General features: G+C 43.8%; 1 protein-coding gene across 6 annotated transcripts in view; it reads left to right on the top strand.

The window, feature by feature from the left end:
* The window catches only part of dpf3 (double PHD fingers 3), a 138,991-nt gene that overhangs the window by 40,424 nt on the left and 73,456 nt on the right, over positions 1-25,111 (top strand). For all 6 annotated transcript variants that reach the window (XR_011960527.1, XR_011960526.1, XM_072569491.1 and 3 more), the window contains exons 2-3: positions 14,738-14,898; positions 24,609-24,716. Coding sequence is in view for 4 of the 6 variants with exons in the window: in XM_072569491.1 (XP_072425592.1) it covers positions 14,738-14,898; positions 24,609-24,716 (269 nt within the window). In the remaining 2 variants the exon portion in view is untranslated. The remainder of the gene's footprint in view (positions 1-14,737; positions 14,899-24,608; positions 24,717-25,111) is intronic.

Genomic DNA, 25,111 nt, shown 5'->3' with positions numbered 1-25,111 from the left:
AAAGAAGGAAGCATATGTCAGATGTAGACAGGATAGATCGAGTGAATCCTTAGAGTATAAAGAAAGTAGGAGTATACTTAAGAGGGAAATCAGGAGGGCAAAACGGGGACATGAGATAGCTTTGGTAAATAGAATTAAGGAGAATCCAAAGGGTTTTTACAAATATATTAAGGACAAAAGATCAACAAGGCGGCCTTTGTGTGGAGCCACAGAAAATGAGGGAGATACTAAATGAATATTTTGCATCCGTATTTACTGTGGAAAAGGATATGGAAGATATAGACTGTAGGGAAATAGATGGTGACATCTTGCAAAATATCCAGATTATAGAGCAGGAAGTGCTGGATGTCTTGAAACAGTTAAAAGTGGATAAATCCCCAGGACCTGATCAAGTGTACCGGAGAACTGTGGGCAGCTAGAGAAGCGATTGCTGGGTCTCTTGCTGAGATATTTGTATCATCGATAGTCACAGGTGAGGTGCCGGAAGACTGGAGGTCGGCAAAAGTGGTGCCACTGTTTAAGAAGGGCGGTAAAGATAAGCCAGGGAACTATAGACCGGTGAGCCTGACCTCAGTGGTGGGCAAGTTGTTGGAGGGAATCCTGAGGGACAGGATGTACATGTATTTGGAAAGGCAAGGACTGATTTGGGATAGTCAACATGGCTTTGTGCGTGGGAAATCGTATCTCTCAAACTTGATTGAGTTTTTTGAAGAAGTAACAAAGAAGATTGAGGGTAGAGCAGTAGATGTGATCTATATGGACTTCAGTAAGGCATTCGACAAGGTTCCCCATGGGAGACTGATTAGCAAGGTTAGACCTCATGGAATACAGGGAGAATTAGCCATTTGGATACAGAACTGGCTCAAAGGTAGAAGACAGAGGTTGGTGGTGGAGGGTTTTTTTTCAGACTGGAGGCCTGTGACCAGTGGAGTGCCACAAGGATTCGTGCTAGGCCCTCTACTTTTTGTCATTTACATAAATGATTTGGATGCAAGCATAAGAGGTACAGTTAGTAAGTTTGCAGTTGACACCGAAGTTGGGGGTGTCGTGGACAGCGAAGAGGGTTACTTCAGATTACAAAAGGATCTGGACCAGATGGGCTAATGGGCTGAGAAGTGGCAGGTGGAGTTTAATTCAGATAAGTGCGAGGTGCTGCATTTTGGGAAAGCAAATCTTAGCAGGACTTATACACTTAATGGTAAGGTCCTAGGGAGTGTTGCTGAACAAAGAGACCTTGGAGTGCAGGTTCATAGTTCCTTGAAAGTGGAGTCGCAGGTAGATAGGATAGTGAAGAAGGCATTTGGTATGCTTTCCTTTTATTGGTCAGAGTATTGAGTACAGGAGTTGGGAGGTCATGTTGCGGCTGTACAGGACATTGGTTAGGCCACTGTTGGAATATTGCGTGCAATTCTGGTCTCCTTCCTATCGGAAAGATGTTGTGAAACTTGAAAGGGTTCAGAAAAGATTTACAAGGATATTGCCAGGGTTGGAAGATCTGAGCTACAGGGAGAGGCTGAACAGGCTGGGGCTGTTTTCCTTGGAGCGTCGGAGGCTGAGGGGTGACCTTATAGAGATTTACGAAATTATTAGGGTCATGGATAGGATAAATAGACAGTCTTTTCCCTGGGGTCGGGGAGTCCAGAACTAGAGGTTTAGGCTGAGAGGGGAAAGATATAAAAGAGACCCAAGGGGCAGTGTTTTCACGCAGAGGATGGTATGTGTATGGAATGAGCTGCCAGAGGAAGTGGTGGAGGCTGGTACAATTACAACATTTAAGAGTCATTTGGATATGTACATGAATAGGAAGGGATTGGAGGGATATGGGCCGGGTGCTGCAGGTGGGACTAGATTGGGTTGGGATATCTGGTTGACATGGACAGGTTGGACCAAAGGGTCTGTTTCCATGCTGTACATCTCTCTGACTCTAAGTCCTTTATAGGTCTGGGAGAGAGAGCTGGGGTGTGGCTAACTGTAGTGAGAGGAGTTGTTACTACATAGCTGCAAGTATGCTGCTGAGGATCCATAGGGGTACCGTTTCTGAAGGTACTGTCGGTAACAGTTATGTTGGGTATTTGGTTCGGGGGGGCTGGGGCGTGCGCCAAGACCTGGGAGGAGCGGATCAGGAAGATGAGACAGAAACTAGGCAGATGGGGGCAACGGTCGCTCTCCATCGCGGGAAAAAACCTGGTCATCAGGTGTGAGATACTCTCAGTATTGCTATATGTGGCACAGGTCTGGCCTATCCCCAGGACCTGTGCCGCCGCAGTCACCCGGGCCATCTTCCAATTCATTTGGAGATCAAAGATGGACCGGGTCCGAAGAGACTCAATGTACAAAGACCGGTGCAATGGGGGAAAAAACACGCCCAATGCCACCCTCACCCTGATGGCCACCTTTGTGTGTGGCTGCATCAAGCTGTGCGTGGATCCCCGGTACGCAAACACCAAGTGTCACTACGTACTGAGGTTCTACCTGTCCCCGGTGTTGCGAAGGATGGGCCTGGCCTCGCTGCCGCGGAACGCTCCGAGTAGTTGGACCGTTCCGTATCACCTGTCCTTCGTGGAGATATTTATGAGGAAAAACACCTTTGACCACAAGTCCATCAGGAAGTGGTCAGCACGTAGCGTCCTTGAGACCCTTCGGGAAAAGGAGAGGGCGGATCCTGTCGAGCGGTTCCCTGAGCAGACTGTCAAAGCCATTTGGCAGAATGCCTCATCGCCAGAACTTTCCAACAAGCACCAAGACGTGGCTTGGCTGGTGGTGAGAAGGGCTCTGCCTGTGAGATCCTTTATGCACGCCCGGACTCTCTGCCGCACCGCACGCTGCCCTCGAAGTGGCTGCGGGGGGGACGAGACTGTCACACACCTCCTTCTGGAATGTGCCTATGCAGAGGAAGTCTGGAGAGGAATGCAGTGGTGCTTGTCGAGGTTCGTCCCGAGCAGCGCCGTGACGCGGGACTCCGTGCTCTACGGCCTTTTCCCCGGGACTCACACCGAGACGAACATTAACTGCGCCTGGAGGATCATCAACTCGGTGAAGGACGCTCTCTGGGCGATCCGAAACCTGTTGATCTTCCAGCTGAAGGAGTTGACCCCGACCGAGTGTTGCAGACTGGCACATTCCAAGGTCCAAGACTACGTGTTGAGGGACGCGCTGAAGCTTGGGGCAGCTGCCGCCAAGGCGCGGTGGGGAAAGACCACTGTGTAAGATCGGCCTGCCGAAAGAAGAACAGGGGGCCCATACAGACGTTTTTTTGGGCTCTGCTGATGCCTCAGCCAAATATATGTATATATACAAGATTGAAAAAATGCACAGGATTGTAAAGGACAAGAATAAAGTCGAATCTGTGTTTGTAAATATGGACATATGTATGGCATGATCCAATGTACAGACCATCAAATCATTTATGAATAAAGTATATTTTTGAAATAAAAAAAAAAAGATTTGGTTCGAATTGAGTTGGTGTGAACGTTGTCTGGAGTCCGTGGGAGATGAGCAAGCTGTGTAGACAAGCGCTGAGGAAGGAGACGTGGCTGCAGTAGCCAGTTTCTTTCAGGATGTGGTCGAAGAGCTTCAGGGTAGAGGAGGTATCCCTGGGAATTGTAGTGGGAGAGAGAGAGAGAGAGACCCGCTGAGATCTTTATGGAGGGAGGTGGAAAACGTCTTCAAGATAGATATCCTTGGAAGAGGCTTCACAATATGGCTTTAACTGACTTGGAGATAGTGAGGACTGCAGATGCTGGAAGTTAGTTGTTTTAAAAGGTGTAGCTGGAAAGGCACAGCAGGTCAGGCAGCATCAGAGGAACAAGGAAGTCAACGTATTGAGTCGTGTCCCTTCATCAGTACTGGGGAGGGGAAGGAACCTGAGAAATAAGTCAAGGGAGAAGGATAGGGCTGGGGGAAACTTCGATGAGATGGTGATAGGTGAGTGCAGATGGGGCAGCAGATAGGTGAGAAGGAACATGGACAAGTTAGGTCCAGTCAAGGAGGCAGGGAGGAGAGGGAAGGTTTTGACATGGGATGAGGTTGGGGGTGGGGAGAGTTTGATGTAAGTGAGCTCTATGTTAAGACCATTGGGCTGTAAGCTCCCGAGGTGGAATATAAGGGTGTTGTTTCTCCAGTTTGCATGTGGCCGTATTTTGGCACTAGAAGAGGCCTAGGATAGACATGTTGCCAAGGGAGTGGGAGGTGGAATTGAAATGGCTGACGACTGGAAGGTGGTGTTGATTGCAGCATATAGAGCGCAGATGCTCTGCGAAACCAGAGTCTGCACTTGGTTTCACTGATGTAGAGGAGACCACATTAGGAGCAATGGATACAGTAGACTAGGTTGAATGAGGGGCAGGTGAATCTCTGCTGGATTTGGAATGAATGTTTGCGGCTTTGGATGGGGGTGAGTGGGGAGGTGGCGGGGCAGGTGTTGCACCCTGTGGTCGTAGTGAAATATGTCAGGTTTGGAGGAGAGGTTGGGGTGTGGACCGAATGAGGGAGTCACTGAGTGAATATTCCCTCTGGAAAGCAGATGGGGTAGAGAAGGAAATATCTGTTTGGTGGTGAAAATGGCAGAGGATGATCCGCTGAATTCGGAGGTTGGTGGGGTGGTATGTCCGGACCAGGGGACTCTATCCTTATTGTGTTTGAAGGGAGGTTGTTTGAGGGCAGAAGTGCAAGAAATGAAGGAGATGAAATTGAGGGCATTATTAATCACAGAGAAGGGAAATTGCAGTCCTGGAATGGATTCCCTCCTCCTGGGAGCAGATGCAGCAGATTTGGAGGAATTGGAAATACGGGATTGCATTTTTTTGCAGTAGGGTGCCCTCCACTTCTCCCTCTTCCGCAGGGCAACCAGTTCCTCTTCACCAATAAACTCGCTCACTTGGCGGAACTGGTCCTCACCCTTGGTAATTTCTCCTTTGACTCCTTCCACTTCCTACGGACCAAAGGGGTAGCTATGGGTTCCCATGTAGGTCCAATCTGCCTCTTCGGATATGTCCCTCTTCCACCAGCAGCAGCCCTCACCTTTTTCTTTGCTACTTTGACGACGCTATTGGGGGTGCTTCATGCTCCCACAAGGAGCTCAAACAATTCATCCCGTTCACCCATGCCTTTCTCCCTGACTTCAAATTCACTTGGACCATCTCTGACTCCCTCCCCTTCCTGGACATCTCCATCTCTGATAACCGACTTAGCACCGACATCGTTTCAAACCCACCAACTCTCACGGCTACCTTGACTACACCTCCCTTCACCCACCCACCTGCCAAAATGAGATCCTATACTCCCAATTCCTCATCTCTGTCTCATCTGCTCCCAGGATGATAGATTTCACTCCAGGTATCCCAAAATGCCCTCCTACTGCAAAGACCGCAAATTCTCCTAATCTCCTATGACCATTGACTTAAGAAAGAAAGGGGGAAAACGTACCCCCATCTATATGATGTAGAGGTGCTGGTACTGGACTGGGGTGCACAAAGTTAAAAGTCAGACAACACCAGGTTGTAGTCGAACAGGTTTATTTGGAAGTTCAAGCACCTGACAAAGGTGCTGTGGTCTGAAAGCTCATACTTCCAAATAAACTAGTTGGACTATTACCTGGTGTTATGAATTGTAAGGGATAGGATTTGTGAATATCTGGATAGGAATAACGTGATCAAGGATAGTCAGCATGATTTTGTGAAGGGCCGGTCGTGCCTCACAAACCTTATTGAATTCTTTGAGAAGGTGACCAAGGAAGGGTAAAGCAGTAGATGTGGTGTATATGGATTTTAGCAAGGCGTTCGATTAAGGTACCCCATGGCAGGCTAATGCAAAAACTACGGAGGTATGGCATTGAGGGTGCATTAGAGGTTTGGATTAGGAATTGGCTGGCTGGAAGGAGACAGGGTAGTAGTTGATGGTATAGGTTCATCTTGGAGCGCAGTTACGAGCGGTGTTCCACAAGGATCTGTTTTGGGGCTATTGCTGTTTGTCATTTTTATAAATGACCTGGAGGAGGGGCTTGAAGGCTGGGTGAGCAAGTTTGCGGATGACACGAGAGTCTGTGGAGTTGTGGACAGCGAAGAAGGATGTGGCAGGTTACAGCGGGATATAGATAAGTTGCAGAGCTGGGCAGTAAGGTGGCAAATGGAATTCAATGTAGCTAAGTGTGAAGTCATTCACTTTGGTAGGAGTAACAAGAAGATGGATTACTGGGCTAATGGTAGACTACTTGGTAGTGTGGATGAGCAGAGGGATCTTGGTGTCCATGTACACAGATCTTTGAAAGTTGCCACCCAGGTAAATAGTGCTGTGAAGAAGGCATATGGTGTACTGGGCTTTATTGGGAGAGGAATTGAGTTCCGGAGTCCTGAGGTCATGTTGCAGTTGTATAAGACTCTGGTGCGGCCTCATCTGGAGTATTGTGTGCAGTTTTGGTCGCCATATTATAGGAAGGATGTGGAGGCATTGGAACGAGTGCAGAGGAGGTTTACCAGGATGTTGCCTGGTATGGTAGGAAGATCGTATGAGGAAAGGCTGAGGCACTTGGGGCTTTTCTCATTGGAGAAAAGAAGGTTTAGGGGAGATTTGATAGAGGTGTACAAGATGATTAGGGGTTTAGATAGGATTGACAGTGAGAACCTTTTTCCGCTAATGAAGTCAGCTGTTACTCGGGGACACAGCTTTAAATTAAGGGGTGGTAGGTATAGGACAGATGTTAGGGGTAGATTCTTTACTCAGCGAGTTGTGAGTTCATGGAATGCCCTGCCAGTAGCAGTGGTGGACTCTCCCTCTTTATGGTCATTTAAGCGGGCATTGGACAAGCATATGGAGGTTATTGGGCTAGTGTAGGTTAGGTAGGCTTCGGTCGGCGCAATATCGAGGTCCGAAGGGCCTGTACTGCACTGTATTTTTCTATGTTCTATGTTCTATGTTAACACTATTAATAATGCCCTCAACTGCATCTCCCCCATTTCCTGCCCTCTGCCCTCAAACACTCTTCTTCCCCCCCCCACCCCCCTCATCCCCCCTTTACAACCACAATAAAGATCGAATCCCCCTGGTTCTCTCATACCACCCCACCAACCTCTGAATCCAACTTATCACCCTCTGCCGATTTCATCACTGACAGTCAGACCCCACCACCAAACAGATATTTTCTTCCCAATCCCTAACTGCTTTCTGTAAGGACCTATTACTCTGTGACTCCCTCATTAGGTCCACACTCCCCTACAACCCCTCCTCCGTACCCAGCGACTTTTGCTGTAACCATAGGAAGTGCAACACCGGCCCCTTCACTCCCCTCTCACTTCTGTCCAACACCCCAAACAATCGTTCCAAATCTGGCAGAGATTCACCTGCCCTTCTTCCAACCTGGTCTACTGCACCCATTGCTCCTCATGTGGTCACCTCTACATCGGAGTGAACAAATGCAGATTTGGGGATCATTTTGCAGAGCATCTGTACGCTCCAATCAACACCACCTTCCAGTTGCCAGCCATTTCAACTTCTCCCTGTCCCTTGGTGACATGTCCATCGTGGACCTCCTGCACTGCCAAAATATGGCCACACGCATACTGGAGGAACAACACCCTCCTATTCGGCCTCAGAATCTTATAGCCCAATGGCCTTAAATAGAGTTCACAAGCTTCAAAATCTCCCCACCCCCAACCTTCCCCCTCCTCTCACCTCCTTGACCAAACTTAACTTGTTCATCTTCTTTCTTGCCTATCTGCTCCATCTTGCCTGCTGACCAATCGTAATTCTCCCCCCCCCCCCCCCAACCTGCATCTACCTATCACCATCCCACCTACTTTCCCCCTGCTCCAATCCCCTCCCCTATTTATTTCTCACCCCCCCCCCGCCATTCCCCCACCCCCCCCCCCATTCCCCCACCCCAGTCCTGATGAAAGGTCCTGACCCAAAACGTCAACTATCCTGCACCTCTAATGCTGCCTGGCCTGCTGTGCCTTTCCAGCTCCACTTTTTATTGACTGACTTCCAGCATCTACAGTCCTCACTACATCCAAGTAATCCAGAAACCCAGGCTAATGTTCTGGAGATGTATGTTCAAATCCCATCACAGCAGATCGGTAAAACGTTTGAATTCAATAAAAGTCTAGAATGTCAAATGAAACCATTCATTTTGTTTAAATGACATACTCAACTAGCTGAGTGGCCTGCTTCCGCATTGTCGGCAATCTGTGACACCAAGACACAATGTCTGTTGTTTGATGCAATTCAGTAATTGGGAAGCATTTGCTGAACAATCCTGATAACACCTCTAATCAACCTAATTAACATAATTAGTCAAGCTCTAATGTGACTCCTTTTACACTTGGCTTTAAGTGACATGTATTCAGATACAGGAAAAAGTGTTTTAAGTATGTTCAAGCTTTGCAGTGTTTTTGAATAAATCAGAAAGATGGAGTGCGTATATTCTGGTTGCTTTCTCCAGGGCAATATTCACCCAATCAGCACTTATGTTTTTCCTATAATTGTCAGTCATTTGAAATTTGGTGTTCTTGCAGATGACCTGATGCCTCAGAGGCAAAACGTTTGTCTTTTCAGTGATTTATTTAAACAAGTTTAAATCACCATGCAGTTTGAGCTATTTTAATATTTCATTTTGTTATTTTCCCTTACCTGAAATATTAATAGCATAGATCAGTCATTTTGCAAATTCTTAAAAGCTGCAGCAAAGCCACAGGTACCTTCAGAAGTCTGTTTTGCTGCACTGAAATGCCAAACCTGAACTCAGTGGTAAACATACTAAAGGATATGAAAGTTAAATGTACAGCGGTTATAAATATTTGCAGTGTGGATTTCCAGTGTTGATCTTCTTTTGTTTCTTGTAACAGGAAACCATTAGGGATGTTAATCTGTTGCAAACTTGTTCATTTTTTTGGAGAAAGCTTGTGTTAATAAATGAAGGTCAAGATGTCAGATAGTGTCTGAAAATAGAATTTGATGAAGTAGAAAAGAAAGCTGTTGAGGTTAGTGTGATTTTGGTACATGTGACTTTCAAAAGGCATTTGGTAAAGTGACCCATAATGCACTGATTTGCAAAGTAGAAAATTAACTTTCAGAAGAATATGAAATTGATCAAAGGACAAAAAGCAGATAGTATTTAGTAATTTGCCAGGCTGGGAGGAAGTATACAGTTCTGTTCCCTAGGTGTCAGTATTAAGATCTCTGCTGTTTTGGATATTTGAGACTCCAGTACACGGCATAATTAAAAGTTTTTGGATGGTATAAAGTCAAATATAGTAAGTAACAAGCAAAGTTGTTCTGACAGAGATTTCAGGGGAACATGAATATGCAGATAATTTTTAACGCTAGTCTGAGCTGATGCAGTTTTGTAGAAAGACTAATCGGTGATATTAAAGTTAGTGAGACAACTTTTAAATGAGATGCAGAAGCAGAGTAACTTGGAAGCTTGCAAATACATGAACCTTTTGAAAGTAACTGGATGAATAGAAAATGCTGTTTTAGGTGGAGTAAAGCACTTCTTATGAGTAGAGTAAGAGTGGTGGTCCTGAAGCCCTTGTTTCTGGGTTTGGTAATCATTGTAAGCTTTTTGAAAAGGAAGACCTTTTGTATTTCTTAACTCTTATGGATAATTTTGTACAAACCATCAATTTTAACAATTAAATCATTACATCATTTAACCATTTTAAACTTTTGGATTTGCTATTTTTCCTTTAATCTAGGCCTCAGAGTGTGTTCACCTGGAACATCTCTTGCTTTTTTTTTGTTCTGTCTCATCATGTACTCTTAGAAGTTATTAGCAGGACAAACGTTCACAATTCAAGTGATTGGCTCATTCTGGACAAACACACCCATAGAAGGCCTGATGAAAGGGTTCTCATGAAGTGTAGTTTTGTGAATTCTGGTCACCAAAATCAAATACCAGAGTCTTTGCAAGTGTGTCTAAAGGAGATGGTCTTTCTGCAGTCTCAAAGTTAGTGACTTATCATCTTTGTTACCAAGAGATTGGTTTGCTGTGTTGGTGGCGTTGAAGATGACCGGATTTGGAGCCTGATGTACAACCTCATAAGGCATAGATGTTGCCTATCATAAAGCATAGATGTTGCTGTCCTCTCTGCTGCTGCAGTATTCCTGTAGACATAACTTTAAAGAACAGACAAGAGACCAACATGGCTGCCTTACCACCTATTCCTCTCATTATCCATCATTTCCGAATGTGGGCTTGGGATGACGAACCACAATTTGAACTTGTTTAAGGACATTTACCCTGTGAAGAGCGGTGATGAGACACTTGTTATTTTTGTCAGAAAGGTCTGTTCTTTCTGCCTACTTGGCGAGGAAAATCTGATGAGGCATCATGGCAAAAATCTCTACCCAGTTTGCAGTAAGCCAGAAAGAGGATGCCTTTGGGATTGAATATTTTTATCGTCTTGAAATCTATTCTCGCATTTTTCTGGATGTCTGATGTTGAAGTACCATTTTGCTCTTTGTTTTTAATTTTGGAATTGCATGTGTCACCTTTGAATCAGCAGCGATAATTCCAGGCTGTAGACTTTTGAAATGCATCTACTAACCCTACAGCCACCTCTTTCAAAAAAATGATTACAGAGGAACCCCAATTATCTGAACGAGCTGGACGGGCACTATTTTGTTCAGATAATTGATTATTTGGTTAATTGATTCAATGCCTCTCTTCTGTGGCTTGGTGTTTTCTGAAGTTTCCTTTTTTCCCCCCACTCTGCCTGCCTTGCTCCCTGTCTTTGTGTCAGGGCTGATTTCTGAGCACATGCACTTGCGTGTAAGGGACCTGCAGCATTACTGAAGCTTCCCCCCCACGCCCCCCCAAAAAATGGGATTGAGACAGTGAGCACTTGTTAAATCCACACTCCATTTAGAAGACTAGACACACAGCGCACAAGTCCTGTTCTGCCCACCAACCCTGCATCCATCCATTCATCCCCTTTCACCATCTCTTTTCCACCCCCCCCCACCCCACCCGCCACGACCCATGCAAACCCGGCCCCCATCTGCCTCTGTCCCCCATTCCCACTGGGGAGGCGGGGGGGGGGAGCAGCCGGGTTGGACACCAACAGTAAGACTGCCGCTGCCTTTTGAAGAGGGGTGAGTGTCACAAAAGAGCACGCACACACACACAGACAGACGCACACCCCTACACACCTTTTTACTGCAACATTTTGACAAGTTCCACCTTAATGTTGGAGAAATTATCTGGCGGGTGGGGTGGGGGGGGCAGGTTAGGGTACGCTCCTGTGTAAAACTCCAGGGAAAGTGTGGGGGACGAGAGAGGGCGGGCAGTCAGTCATTTGGAGACGGTGCCTGACCTCTCAGCGATGCCCAGGACTGTTCTTGGCAGCATTTCAGTGAGCCAAGTTCATATTTAATCATTGTAAACAAAAGGTGTGATCAGCATTGAAACATCACTTTGATGTAATGTTTCTACGAGGACCTTGAGATCTTCTTTGGATAATTGATATTCAGATAATCGAGGTTCCTCTGTACATCAGGTTCAAGGAATTTGTCCATTTTTTTTAAATCCAATTAATTTCTGTAATACTATTTTTCTACAAACTTTAAGGCTAAACTTGTAATTAATATTAAGGCGAACAGCAAAATCCTGTTTAAATATATACAAAGAAAAGAGAGGGGCCAAAGTGAACAAAGGCCCTGAGAGTAATAGGCTGGGGGGATTAACAAATAAGCCTGGCTAGTTCTGTATTTGTAACACGGTAAATTTAGACCCTCAAAATTGACCCCAATGGTTCCGAATCAGAATTTTTGAATAACCAATCCCAGAATAATCAATTCTGGACACCGGTCTGTAAACAAAAGACTTAGCAATTTATTAATTGTGCAAAAATGTATTGTTTAATATTCCCATACAAATCAAATTGATCTGTGTGATAAACCCAAAACCCTTTTTGTTTTCAGTTCCATTCACTCAAAAGACAGATAACAAATACCTAAAGGATAAATAAAAGAAAATAACAGAACTAGTCAGATTACTTAAGTGGTTTTTCACAATGTGTTGTTCCACAGACAAAGATCGTTGATTGTGTGTCATGTTTACAGTTCACTCCGATGAAAGCACAGATTCTTAAACGTTAGTTTTCTAATATATGAGCTTCTATGAGCTGCTTGTTGGAGGTTAGGCTATGAGCTTTCACATCTTCATACTGTAGCATCAACCGGTCAGATTCTTTCTCTCAGAAAACACAGTCCAAAGCCCAACTCAAACTCTGACCGCACTCTTGGAGACATAGGGACTGCAGATGCTGGAAGCTAAAGTCAGCACTTGTGAAACTAGAAAAGCACAGCAGGTGAGACCGCATCCAAGGAGCATGAAAATTGATGTTTCAGGCCAAAATCCTTCTTCAGGACTGGAGAGGAGGAACGAATCCCAGAAGTAAATGGAGGGAGGTGGGACTGGGGAGGGGTAATAGGTGGATGCAGGTAGTGGGTTTCTTGTGTTTGGTCAGTGGGAAGAGTGGAGCAGATAGGTGAGTGAGAAGATGGATAGGTCAGGTCAGGTTGGGGAGGGGAGGGGAGGGCTGAATAGAGGATAAGGCTGTGGATGAAAGGAATTTGAAGCTGGTGTAGTCAATATTGAGGCCATTGGGTTGTAAGCTCCCCAGGTGAATATCAGGTGTTGTTCCTCCAGTTTACATTTGGCCTCATCTGACAGTGTAGCAGGCCAACAATGGACATGTCTCCAGAACATTACAATTGGAATTTGACTACTCCCTTATAGTTACAAAAAACAATTTGCAACAGATTTGACCATTTAGGGATGATTTGCATTTTATTGTTTCTGGAGATGGGGTGGTCACTGCATTGTATCTTGAGTGGCATGTGACTGAGGGGATAGTTGAGGGTTGTCTTGGGACAGTACTAACTGTGATGTTCAGAGTTTTGTATAAAGGACAGACTGTGTCATTTGTTCACTGAGAATGTTTGACATGACCTCGTAAACCCTGCGGGGTGTATGTTAAAGGTTCCTCCAGAGAGACCCCTGGACAAAACTCTTAAATATGGCAAAGGAATGATCAGGGTTTTTCCAAAGCTTATACTGTACTGTGCTTAGTAAAATTTGGTTGCTTGTTCACAGAAGTTGCTGTGTTGTAGTTGCATCAAATGTGTAAGAACCACAAGAGTAAAAGAACTATCGGATCTGGTTGAGAAGTTGGTGGGGAGTGTAGAGTTGATGAGGGAGTCACTGAGTGAATGGTTACTGCACAAAGTGGAAAGGAGTGGGAAGGAAATATATTTTTAGTGGTTGTTTTTCTGATTTGTAGGTGGTAGAAATGTCAGAGGATGATGCATTAGATTTGGAGGTTGATGAAGATTAAGGGGACTCTCATTTTTGGGCGGTGGGGGGGGGGGAGGTTTGAGGGCAGGAGTGTGGGAGATGGAGGCGATACGGTTGAGGGAATTTTTAATTATTGAGAAGGGGAAACTGTGATCCCTAAAGTAGGAGGATATCTGGGATGTCCTGATGAAGAACGCCTCATTCTCGCAGCAGATGCAGCAGAGGTGGAGGAATTAGGAGTATGGCCTGGCACTTTTGCAGGAAGGTGGGTGAGAGGAGGTGTAGTTGATAGAGTTAGTAGGTTTGAAATGAATGTCAGTGGTGAGTCAGTTTTCAGAGAGGTCCAGGAAGGGGAGAGAGGTATCAAAAATGATCCAGGTGAATTTAAGGGCAGGGTGAAAGGTGTTGGTGAAGTTGATAACCTGCGGGAGCACGAGGCAGCACCAACACAGTCATCAATATCACTGAGGAAGAGGTGAAGGAATCAAAATTTTTAGGAAAAGGTAGAATGTTGACAATTGAGATTAATCACAATCTCAGAATAGCTTAGCAGACTTGATGGGCTAAATACTTCTATGTCTTATGGTGTTGTAACACGTTGGACAATTGCAAGGGCTGACTGCCTTTCCTCCACCCACCCACATGCTCTCCAATCCCTTTACCTGCCTGACTCCTAGTCACACCTCCCTGTCTCTGATCCCTGTTTGTGCCATTTTAACTAACCTAAATAATGTAACTACTTTATGGAAACTTCCTTTACCATATGTCTGTGGCTCAGCTCAGACACTTAATTGAAGCTCCTCAAGCTGTAGATACTTAGCACAGGATGTTGTTATCATGGATTGTTGTGGGATCCGGATGTTAATATTTTGTTAATATTTATTTCGGTTAATTTAAATTATTTGTATTCTTTCAAAAACCAGTTAAATCACTTAAATCCGCTTAATCTAGTTCGTTAATTAGATCTGCTCTGACAGCTTGTTAGTCCCCATTTAAACCAGGAAGAAATAATGTCTTTAAACAGTAGATTTTAGTTAGTTGTTAAATATAAACAAAAATTTTGACTTTAGCAAGTGATTAACCCTTAAGATCTCTCACTTGCCCAACCTCTGGTTTCACACACTCTGTGCATTTAACTCAAATTCAAACCATGCAGGTCACCTCGAGTGGTTAGGGCATTGCTTTGGGGATGCAATAGGGATTCTCTGTCACCATAATCCTCTTTATAACTTGTTTCTATGTTATGGCTTCTAACAATGGGATTCTTTCAAAAGAGTCTTGCAGTTGTCAAAAAGCAGTTACTGCTGCCTCTGAGCTAGTAATCACAAATTTAACTCTGTCATGACCATAGTTTGGGAATGTTTGCTTTAGACTAATGTAAACTTTTGTGTGTGTGGTTTTGGATGTTTCTCTAATGATAAATTGCTTCTTGTCTTCGTATAGACTAGGAGAACAGTTCTACAAGGAAGCCATTGAACATTGCAGGAATTACAATGCCCGGCTGTGTGCAGAACGCAGTGTCCGTCTGCCATTTCTGGACTCTCAGACTGGTGTCGCACAAAATAATTGCTACATTTGGATGGAAAAGAGGCACAGAGGCCCAGGTTTGTGTTCACTTGGGTGAGGGGAGGTGCGCGGGGGGGGGAGAGAGAGGGGTCGGGGTGGGGGAGGAGTTCACTGTTTAGTTCTGACATGGGCGCAACATGCTTGAAGTATCATTGTAGGTTTGAAATTTTAACAGGCAATTTTAAGTCTTGCAGGGTGCTCACTTAAATTGATACTTAACAGCTTAAAGTGAGGTGCTTTGGGAACATGAACGGCAATGATGGATTGATTTTTCCAGCCTGTTCCATGCAATTAAAATGCTCCCTATCCCACGTGAAACAAGGCAATCTCCGAATCATACAGTGCAGATGAGATTCTTCAGCTCATCAAGACCATATCAACAAAAAAGCTAGTTTAAATCTACACTAGTCCCACTTTCCAATATTTTTGGCTCATATGCTTGAATGTTATGACATTTCAAGTGCTCATCCAAGTACTTGTTAAAGGTTGTGAGGTTTCCCACCTCCCAGGCAGTGCATGCCAGCATCCCACCGCCCTCTGGATGTAAACCTTTCTCCTTAAAATCATTCCCCCTTGTCACATTCCCAATAAATGAAAGGAACAGCTGCTTCCACTCCATCCATGCCCCTCCAATCAGGTTCCCCCTTCAACCACCTCTGCTCCAAAGGAAGCAACCTGTGCTTATCTAGCCTCATTTCATATGTAAGATTCTCCATCCCAGGCAACATCCTGATGAACCTACCTCTTCTAGTGCAGTCGCATCCTTACTATAGCAGAGGGACCAGAATGACTAGCTATCAGTACAAATGAATGACAAAGTTCAGTACAGTTCTAACATGACTTCCCTGCTCTTCTTACCGGTGCCTCGACTGATGAAAGCAAACAGTGTGTCTTTATTAGAACGTATGCGTTATGAGTGGCATTTGTAGAGTAGACAGGAAGAAACTTGTCTTCTTGACAGGAGGGGTCAGAAGGTGTAGGTTTAAGGTAAGGGGAGAAAGTTTAGAAGAGATGTGAGGAAAAGTTTTTTCCAACCAGAGGATGATTGGAATCTGGAACTTGTTGTCTACATGGAGGTAAAATAACATTTAAGAAGCATTTAGATGCGCTCTTGTGATGCAAGGCATTTAAGGTTAGGAACCAAATGGTGGAAAACTGGATTAGAGTAGTTAGGTCCTTTTTGCCTGGTGCAGACTTGATGAGCCGAAGGCTTTTTTCTGTGCTATTGTCCTCTGACTGTTATGCATGTATCGTACTTTACATTGATCCGGCTTCCTCAGATCCAGTTCTCCAGAGTGAACAGAACTTTCAAAACGCTTTCTATCTGTCAGCCAGGGCTCTCTGGACCAAATTAACAGCCATAATCAGGGAACTTATATTTTTAATGATGTCTGCCTGGCTGACCTTTTTTTGCAATCACTACATCCCTCCCCCTCTAAGTCCAGCAACATAGACCTGTTCTTTTTCTTGTCACCTCCCCTGGGTGATTTTCACACCAGGGAGAAAGTGAAGACTGCAGATGCTGGAGATCAGAGCTGAAAATGTGTTGCTGGAAAAGCGCAGCAGTCAGGCAGCATCCAAGGAACAGGAGAATCGACGTTTCGGGCATAAGCCCTTCTTCAGGATTCCTGAAGAAGGGCTTATGCCCGAAACGCAATTCTCCTGTTCCTTGGCTGCTGCCTGACCTGCTGCGCTTTTCCAGCAACACATTTTCAGCTCTGATTTTCACACCGGGTCTCGTTTCTCTGACTGAGCCTCAGATACAGATAACCTGTATCGGACCATAGCACACCTGTTGTGCCTGAACGTTTGGAAGAAATTCATCTTTTGCTTCAGGCAGTAAAGGGATCAAGGCTGCAACATCTGCAGTGTCCACCTCTGACTCCAAGGTTTCTTCCATTCTGGACAGAAGGAGAGAACACTAGTATTCTGACTGTCTTTGTCTTTGTTTTGAGGTGCCAAGTATGTTTTGCTCCTACACCATTTACAAGTTAGCAGCTTTCATATAGTCCACGTGCATGGTCGGCTATGCCTCTTACCCTTGCAGGGCCATTCCAGTGATTCCGACCCCAAACCTTGTCCCTAGAATAAAATGTCTCTCTCGCTTAGCTGAGTCTTATGTCCAGTATTGTGTCTTATGTCCAGTCTTATGTCCAGTAAAGGTTGGAATCCAGAACAAATTTTGTTAAAGACTGGTTCTGCAATCACTGATCTAGCCGTGCCAGCATCAACCTCTCTTAGAACCAGGTGACCGTTTAACCAGATCATTATTTGATTTGGCTCTGATTTGGATGTCGCTAAGCAATTTAACTGTTCCAAACCAGATGTGGGTGGGCTTTCTAGGTTGTGTACCCTTCGGTATACCAGTCTGAGCCCTCTTACTCAATTAGGGCATAGTGGGACTCTTCCTGTCTTGAGTCTGCATGTTAGCACCAATTACAGTGGCTTGCCAGCGTGAATCCTGAACGAAGTGTTAACCATTTGGCCAAGGCTTCACTTTGTTTTGGGGCTTTGCTGTGGGCTGACTTATTTCTGTTCAGGAAATATCATGAATGAGGCTGTGCAAGTATCTTCACTCAAGTGGTGTTCCCCAAGTTCAGGTGGCCTGGCAAGGGTATCCATTTCTATTGGCATAATCTGTAGCTCATATGCTCCATTTGCCACATTTTCTAATGACAAAGCCAGATGCCGTGGCTGTTTGAAGTCCAGGTGGGCTTTGGCCAGTCACTGCTTTTGCACGGCTACGTCATTAATCCCACATACCAAATGGTCTCTTGGCATCTCATTCAGGGTTAACAAAAAGTCACAGGTCTCTGCCAGTCATCTTAACTCATCAAAAATCCTGACAGTGATTCTCGAACTGCCGAATTAAACCGATAGCATTTCGGAATTAGATTAGGCTTGAGGTTGTAATATTTCTTAACCGAATCTTACCTGTTGAAAGGTTTTAGTATCTGGATGCTTCAGGAAACGTTAGGATCCTGATTATTGAAAAACCTGCCAGTCCACAAGCTGTCAGGAGAATTACTTATTGCTTTTCATCTGCCCCAATTGTTATTTACCTAGGGTAAAAAAAAAGTTCCTTCTATGTACTAGGTCCAGTTTTCAGGGTCAAACAAGTCAAGCTTCCCAAATAACATGTTGCCAGAAATGCTTACCCAATTCAGACAGCTGTTGTGGGCAGATTTCTTCAGGAGCATTTTTATTCTCTCGTTGCTACTGAAATATTACCACAAACATTGGTGTCCTGCCACCAAGTCACACATGCTTAGTATTTGTCACTGGTCCAGCTTTGTCGGAGCCAGCTCTGAGTGAACAGAATCTCTAACACTTCTGTTTTAGGTCTGTCAGCCAGGGCTCCCTCATTGTAGCTTTTAACCTGGTCCAATTGGGGAACTCCTATGTTGAGGTCCATTTGGCTGACCTTGTTGCAATCACTACAACGTCATTTTAGTGCAAATATATTGTATCTCTCTCACTCCCTGTGGTGGCTTGACATTTCCATTATTGTCCATCCCCTGTTGCCCTTGAGAAGGTGCTAGTAAACCGCTGCCGTCCATTTGGTTTAGGTGTTAGGTAGATATTTCCAGGATTATGACTCATTTAGACTAAAGGAATAGAATAGCGTTGTAATTCCAATTTAGAATGGTGGGTGGCTTGGAGGAGAATGTGCAGTTGGTGGTGTACCCATGTAAGTGCTGCCCTTGTCCGTCTAGATCTAGTTGTCGAAGATTTGAAGAGTGCTCTCGGTAGAATTTTGGTGCATTTCTTTGCATCTTGTGGATCGTGCACGTTACTGATACCATTGTGGATGCTAATGCAGGGCTTTTTTTCTGGTGTGTCCAGCTGTATTCATTTAGGCAAGTAGGCAGTATTCCATACATCCCTGTTTTGTGCCTTGCAGATAAACCATGCTTGAGGAATTGGGATGTGAATTCCTTGCTGCAGGATTCCTACTTTCTGATTTGCTCTTGTAGCCACAGTATTGGGCTAATCTCGTTCAATTTCTGGTCAGTAGTAGCCCACAGGATGTTAACGATGGGGGAAGTGAATGGTAATGCCATTAAATGTCAAAGAGAAATAGTTACATTCGCTCCAGTCAAAGATTGTCATTGCCTGTGACTTGTGTGGTCGAAATGTTGCTCATTACTTCTCACTTGTCAGACCAAGCTTTGAAAATGTCCATATTTTATTGCATTTGAACACTGTTTTAGCATCTGAAGAATTCTGAACAATCCTAAACGTTGTGAAATGATTTGTGAACATCACCACTTCTGAACCCATTATGATTGGAAGGTCATTGAGATGACAGGATGTAGGTTGTGAGGATAGAAGAACATCATATCAAAAGAACTAGACACAGGAGGAGGCAATTGAGCCCTCAAGCCTACTCTACCATTCAGTATGATCACAGCTGATCTTATCTTAGTCTTCATTTTCCTGTCCAGCCCTGTTTGAACCAGTTACTAATTAAAAATCTGTCTATCTCCTGGTCAGATTTACTCAATGTCCAGGCAACCAATGCACTCTGGGGGGTGAATTCCACAGATTTACAATGGTTTGAGAGAAATAATTCCTCCTCATCTGTTTTAAATTTTCTATTGTTTATCCCTAAAACTAGACTTTGTATTCTAGATTGCCCCGCAAGAGGAAACTTCCTTCCACATCTACTTTTTGAAAAGCTTTCAGCATCTTGTAAACCTCCATTTAGATCTCATCTCATTCTTTCAAACCCCAGAGTGTATAGGCCTAAACTATTCAATCTGCATCCAAGGAGCAGGAGAATCAACGTTTCGGGCGTGAGCCCTTCTTCCTGAAGAAGGGCTCATGCCCGAAACGTCGATTCTCCTGCTCCTTGGATGCTGCCTGACCTGCTGCGCTTTTCCAGCAACACATTTTCAGCTCTGATCTCCAGCATCTGCAGTCCTGACTTTCTCCTAAACTACTATCTTCATAAATCAAGCACCTCCCTTCTAGAATCAATTTAGTGAATGTCCCATGAACTGCCAGCAACCTGACATCCCTCCAGTTAAGGTGACCAAAACACACACTAATACTCCAAGTGTGTTCAACACTTAATTTAACAATACTTCACAGCTTTAATACTCTCTCCCTTTAGCAATAAATGTCAATATTCCATTTGTCGCCTTATTACCTACTCAAGGACACCCAGATCTCCTCTGCACTGAAGCACTCTGAAATTTCTTTCCATTTAGAAAATAAGTTGCCTTTCTATTCTTCTCACCAAAATGGACAACTTCACACTAATCCACATTGGATTCCATCTGCCAAAAATTGGTCCAGTCACCTAACTTATCCATATCTATTTGTAAATGTATTTCTTTATACCAGCTTACTGTCCCACCTATTTTAATGTCATTTGCAAATTTGGCTATAGTACCTTCTATCCTTGCATCCAAGTCATTAACATAGATTGTAAATGGTTGTACCCAAGGACTGACCCCGGTGGAACCCCACTAGTTGCATCTTGTCAACAGAAAAGGACTCTTATTTCTATTCCCATATGAACTTACCTTGTGTAGCACATTATCAAATGGAAGTTTAGATCATTAGCATCTCATGGAATACAGGGAGAACTAGCCATTTGGATACAGAACTGGCTCGAAGGTATAAGACAGAGGTGGTGGTGGATTGTTTTTCAGACTGGAGGCCTGTGACCAGTGGAGTACAACAAGGGTCCGTGCTGGGTTCACTGCTTTTGATCATTTATATAAATGATTTGGATGTGAACGTAGGAGGTATGGTTAGTTAGTTTGCAGATGACACCAAAATTGGAGGCGTAATGGACAGTGAAGAAGGTTACCTCCGATTACAGCCGGAACTTGATCAGAGGGGCCAATGGGCTGAGGGATGCAAGGTACTGCATTTTGGGAAAGCAAATCTTAGCATGACTTATACATTTAATGGTAAGGTCCTAGGGAGTGTTGCTGAACAAAGACACCTTGGAGTGCAGGTTCATAGTTCCTTAAAAATAGAGTCGCGGGTAGACAGGATAGTGAAGAAGACAGATGCTGGAAACCAGATTCTGGATTAGTGGTGCTGGAAGAGCACAGCAGTTCAGGCAGCATCCTGAACTTTATTCCTGATGAAGGGCTTTTGCCCGAAACGTCGATTACGAAGCTACTTGGATGCTGCCTGAACTGCTGTGCTCTTCCAGCACCACTAATCCAGGATAGTGAAGAAGGCATTTGGTATGCTTTCCTTTATTGGTCAGAGTATTGAGTACAGGAGTTGGGAGGTCATATTGCATGTAGGCCGCTTTTGGAATATTGCGTGTAATTCTGATCTTCCTATCAGAAGGATGTTGTGAAACATGAAAGGGTTCAGAAAAGATTTACAAGGATGTTGCCAGGGTTAGAGGATTTGAGCTATAGAGAGAGCCTGAATAGGCTGGGGCAGTTTTCCCTGGAGCGTCGGAGGCTGAAGGGTCACCTTAGAGGTTTATAAAATCATGAGGTATAAACAGACAAGGTCTTTTCCCTGGGTGGGGGAGTCCAGAACTAGAGGGCATAGGTTTAGGATGAGAGGGGAAAGATATGAGAGACCCAAGGAGCAACCTTTTCATGCAGAGGGTGGTATGTGAATGGAATGAGTTACCAGAGGAAGTGATGGAGGCTGGTTCAATTACAGCATTAAGAGGCATCTGGATGGTTTTATGAATAGGAAGGGTTTAGAGGGATATGGGCCAAGTGCTGGCAAATGGGACTAGATTAGGTTAGGATATCTGGGCACCATGGGCAAGTTGGACCGAAGGGTCCATTTCTGTGCTGTACATCTCTATTGCTCTATGTACTATGCCTAAAACAAAATCCCAGTTATCTACATTGTTTGTTACATTTTCGAAGAACTCTAGTCAAACACTATTTACCTTTCATAAAACCATGCTGACTCTGGATTGCGAGTTGACTTTCCAAATGTCCTGTTATTACTTCCTTAATCAAGAATTTTAATAATTTCCCAATGAGAGATGTTAAATTAACTAGTCTAGTTTCCTACTTTGACTCCTTTTTTGGAATAAGAGTGTTATATTAGCATCTTTCCAATCCTTTTCCTGCATTTGAGGGAATTTCGGATTATTATAACCAGTAGATCCACTTCCTTTACGGACTCTAGGGTATGGGCTTTCAGACCCTGAGGACTTGCCCCTACTCTCAATCTCAATTGATAACTCAGTATTTTTCTTCCCAAGTGGTGATTGTTCCAAGTTCCTCCCTTCCTTTGATCCTTGCATTACCTGTTGCTATTGAGATAGTACTAGCATCCTCCACCATGAAAAGTGGGCCAATATATTGACTGTCTCTGCCATTTTTGTTCTCTACTATTAATTCTCTAATCTCCTACTCCAATGGACCAGCATTTGCTTTAGCTACTCTTTTCCTTTTATAGACATGTAGAAGTTTTTGTCATCCATTTTTAAATTTTGTGCTACCACTCTTTCATAATTTACTTTCTCTTATTACTTTTTTAGTAACATTTTTGTTGAATTTTAAAATTTCCCAATCCTCCAGCCTGCCAGTGGCCTTTGCAACATGGGGTGCCTTATTTTATGTCATTGTTATCTTTAATTTCTTTGCTTAGCCATGGATGTGTTTTCCTTCCCTTATACCTTTCTTCCTCACTAGAATATAATTTAGTTGGGAGAAAAACACCTGCCACAGCTCATAAACTGTCCTACCTTTTGTCTTTCAGCCCAGTCCATTTGGGCCAAATTTGTCCTTCTGCCTATGTTTAACTTTGTTTAACTCCAGAATGCTAGTGTGAGACTCTAGTTTCTCACCCTCAAACTGCATTTGAAATTCTAGCATGTTATGAACACTCCGCTTGAATTCTTTACTGTGAGGTCAATCATTAATCCCACCTTAATGTGCAATACCCAATCCAGAATGGCATGTCTGCTTTACTGTATCAGTTGTATTTGGTAGAAATGACAAATAAAAAGCTACTCTACCTGTTTGGTTCCCCACATATTGATCTAAGAAGCAATCTCCTTCCTTGTGTTCTCTTACCAATTTAATTATTCCAATCAGAATGCATATTAAAATCACCAGTGATTATTGTTGTAACTTTTCTTAGAAGCCCACAGTATTTCCTGTTTTGTACTGTACCCCATTGCTGAACTGCTGTTTGGGGATCTATAGTCTTTCCCTTGCTATTACCTACTTGAACTGTGGGTACTGATCTGGGACTGAGATTAGATTAGATTAGATTAGATTAGATTAGATTAGATTAGATTAGATTAGATTAGATTAGATTAGATTAGATTAGATTAGATTAGATTAGATTAGATTAGATTAGATTAGATTACTTACAGTGGGGAAACAGGCCCTTCGGCCCAACAAGTCCACACCGACCCGCCGAAGCGCAACCCACCCATTCCCCTACATTTACCCCTTTACCTAACACTACGGGCAATTTAGCATGGCCAATTCACCTGACCTGCACATCTTTGGACTGTGGGAGGAAACCGGAGCACCCGGAGGAAACCCACGCAGACACGGGGAGAATGTGCAAACTCCACACGGTCAGTCGCCTGAGTCAGGAATTGAACCCGGGCCTCTGGCGCTGTGAGGCAGCAGTGCTAACCACTGTGCCACCGTGCCGATGATTGACATCAAACGGACAGAGCTATCTTTCCTTGTGCTAGGATGACACCAACCAGTTAAAAGTTTTTTTTCCCCCACTGATTCCCATTAACTCTGGTTTTGCTTGGGCTACTTACTACCACATTCTGTCAAACCAAATGCCAATCATAACGGTTCTGCCCTTGTCCACTCTAGGACAACCCCTTTTTTAACATTTTTTAATGTCTTCACTAAATCTCTATTTCAAACCCACCTACCTTTGTCTCCTTCCCTATCTTACTTGAACACATTATATTCTTGCTTGCATGTAGTTTCAACCCTCCCTAACCACTATGGTTCTCTGTCCTTTTTGAGTTGTTGCAGCATCTCCATTTTTAAATGCGTATCTTCTGGTCCAGAACTAATCCAAACAAACCAAGAATCGGAAGCTTTCCTCTTGCAATACTTTCCGCAATATGTGGTTCCTCTTCAACACCCTATTGCTATTCCTGCTAGCACAAGGCTGAGTCATTCTGAGAAAACCAACCTTGAGGATCCAAATTATTTATTCTTTCCCTAACTCTGGAAAATCTGACTATAGGATAGGGTCTGTGCCATTGGTACTATGGTGTACCCCAATTTCTGGGTCCTGTCTGTGATAACCTTTTTAGCCTGGCATAATGCACTACAGAAAAAAACAGTAGGTTCCCAACTATGAGGTCTGGCTGCATTTCAATACCTTGCAATTCCCTCTTGTGTATTCTCTCACCAGTTAGTATCATGGTCGAGACTGCAATGCTTTACGGTATTGTCACTTCCAACATTATCTAATGCTAAATATCTGTTTTAGAGCAGAAAAAACCTTTTAAATGTCTGTACTTCCTTCCCCTTTCCTAATGGCCACCTAGCTACTGTCCTGACCACTTGTGGAGTAACCATTTCATGGACACAACAATCCAGTTGCTGCTCTCTTAATTTCCTTCTGGTCTGTGTATGCTGTGTGTATCTGGAGAATTGGGTTGAAAATCCAGGCCACTTATCCTCTAACTCTGAAGGAAAATCCTTGAGCAAAATTATTTAAAACTAGCTCACTGTAAAGAATTTATGCTTTTATTTAACTGTCTCATGCACATGGGGTTCTGATCCAGGATTGATATATCTTGTAGGGGTGGCGCCAGGGCAGTTGTACACTTACCCTGCACGCTGCTGGCGAAAGAAGAGACGCCTGCATCCCCCTGAAGACCCCAGGCTGAGACTATGTGAAATCAAGTTTGGTGAGTGCTGAAATCAGCCAATATTCCTTTATACCATTAGGTTTAGGTTATAAAACAAATGCTTCAAAATTGCAAAATACATTTTAAAAATGTACGATTTGTTTTGTATTGAGAAAGAAGCAGGGCTTATTTAATTTTCAGTTAGTGATTTGATTTCTGCTTTAATCTTTAATAAAGGAAAAAAATACCTTTTTGACTAATCTGTTTAAAATTGAATTGTATTTTTGTTTTTGACAACTTACCTGTTGGTAAAGTATCACAACTGATATGAAATTCCTCTAGTTCGTATTGCTGAAGAAAAGTAGTTTTCTTTTTTACAATATTGTACTTTAGATCATAAAATATCAAAAAGCTTCATTAGGTTATGTGAAAATACAAAATATAACTCTCTCTTC

This window comes from Chiloscyllium punctatum, chromosome 4, assembly GCF_047496795.1.
Source record: "Chiloscyllium punctatum isolate Juve2018m chromosome 4, sChiPun1.3, whole genome shotgun sequence".
In the NCBI taxonomy this organism is placed as follows: Eukaryota; Metazoa; Chordata; class Chondrichthyes; order Orectolobiformes; family Hemiscylliidae; genus Chiloscyllium; species Chiloscyllium punctatum.
This window is presented reverse-complemented; position numbering and strand designations above follow the sequence as displayed.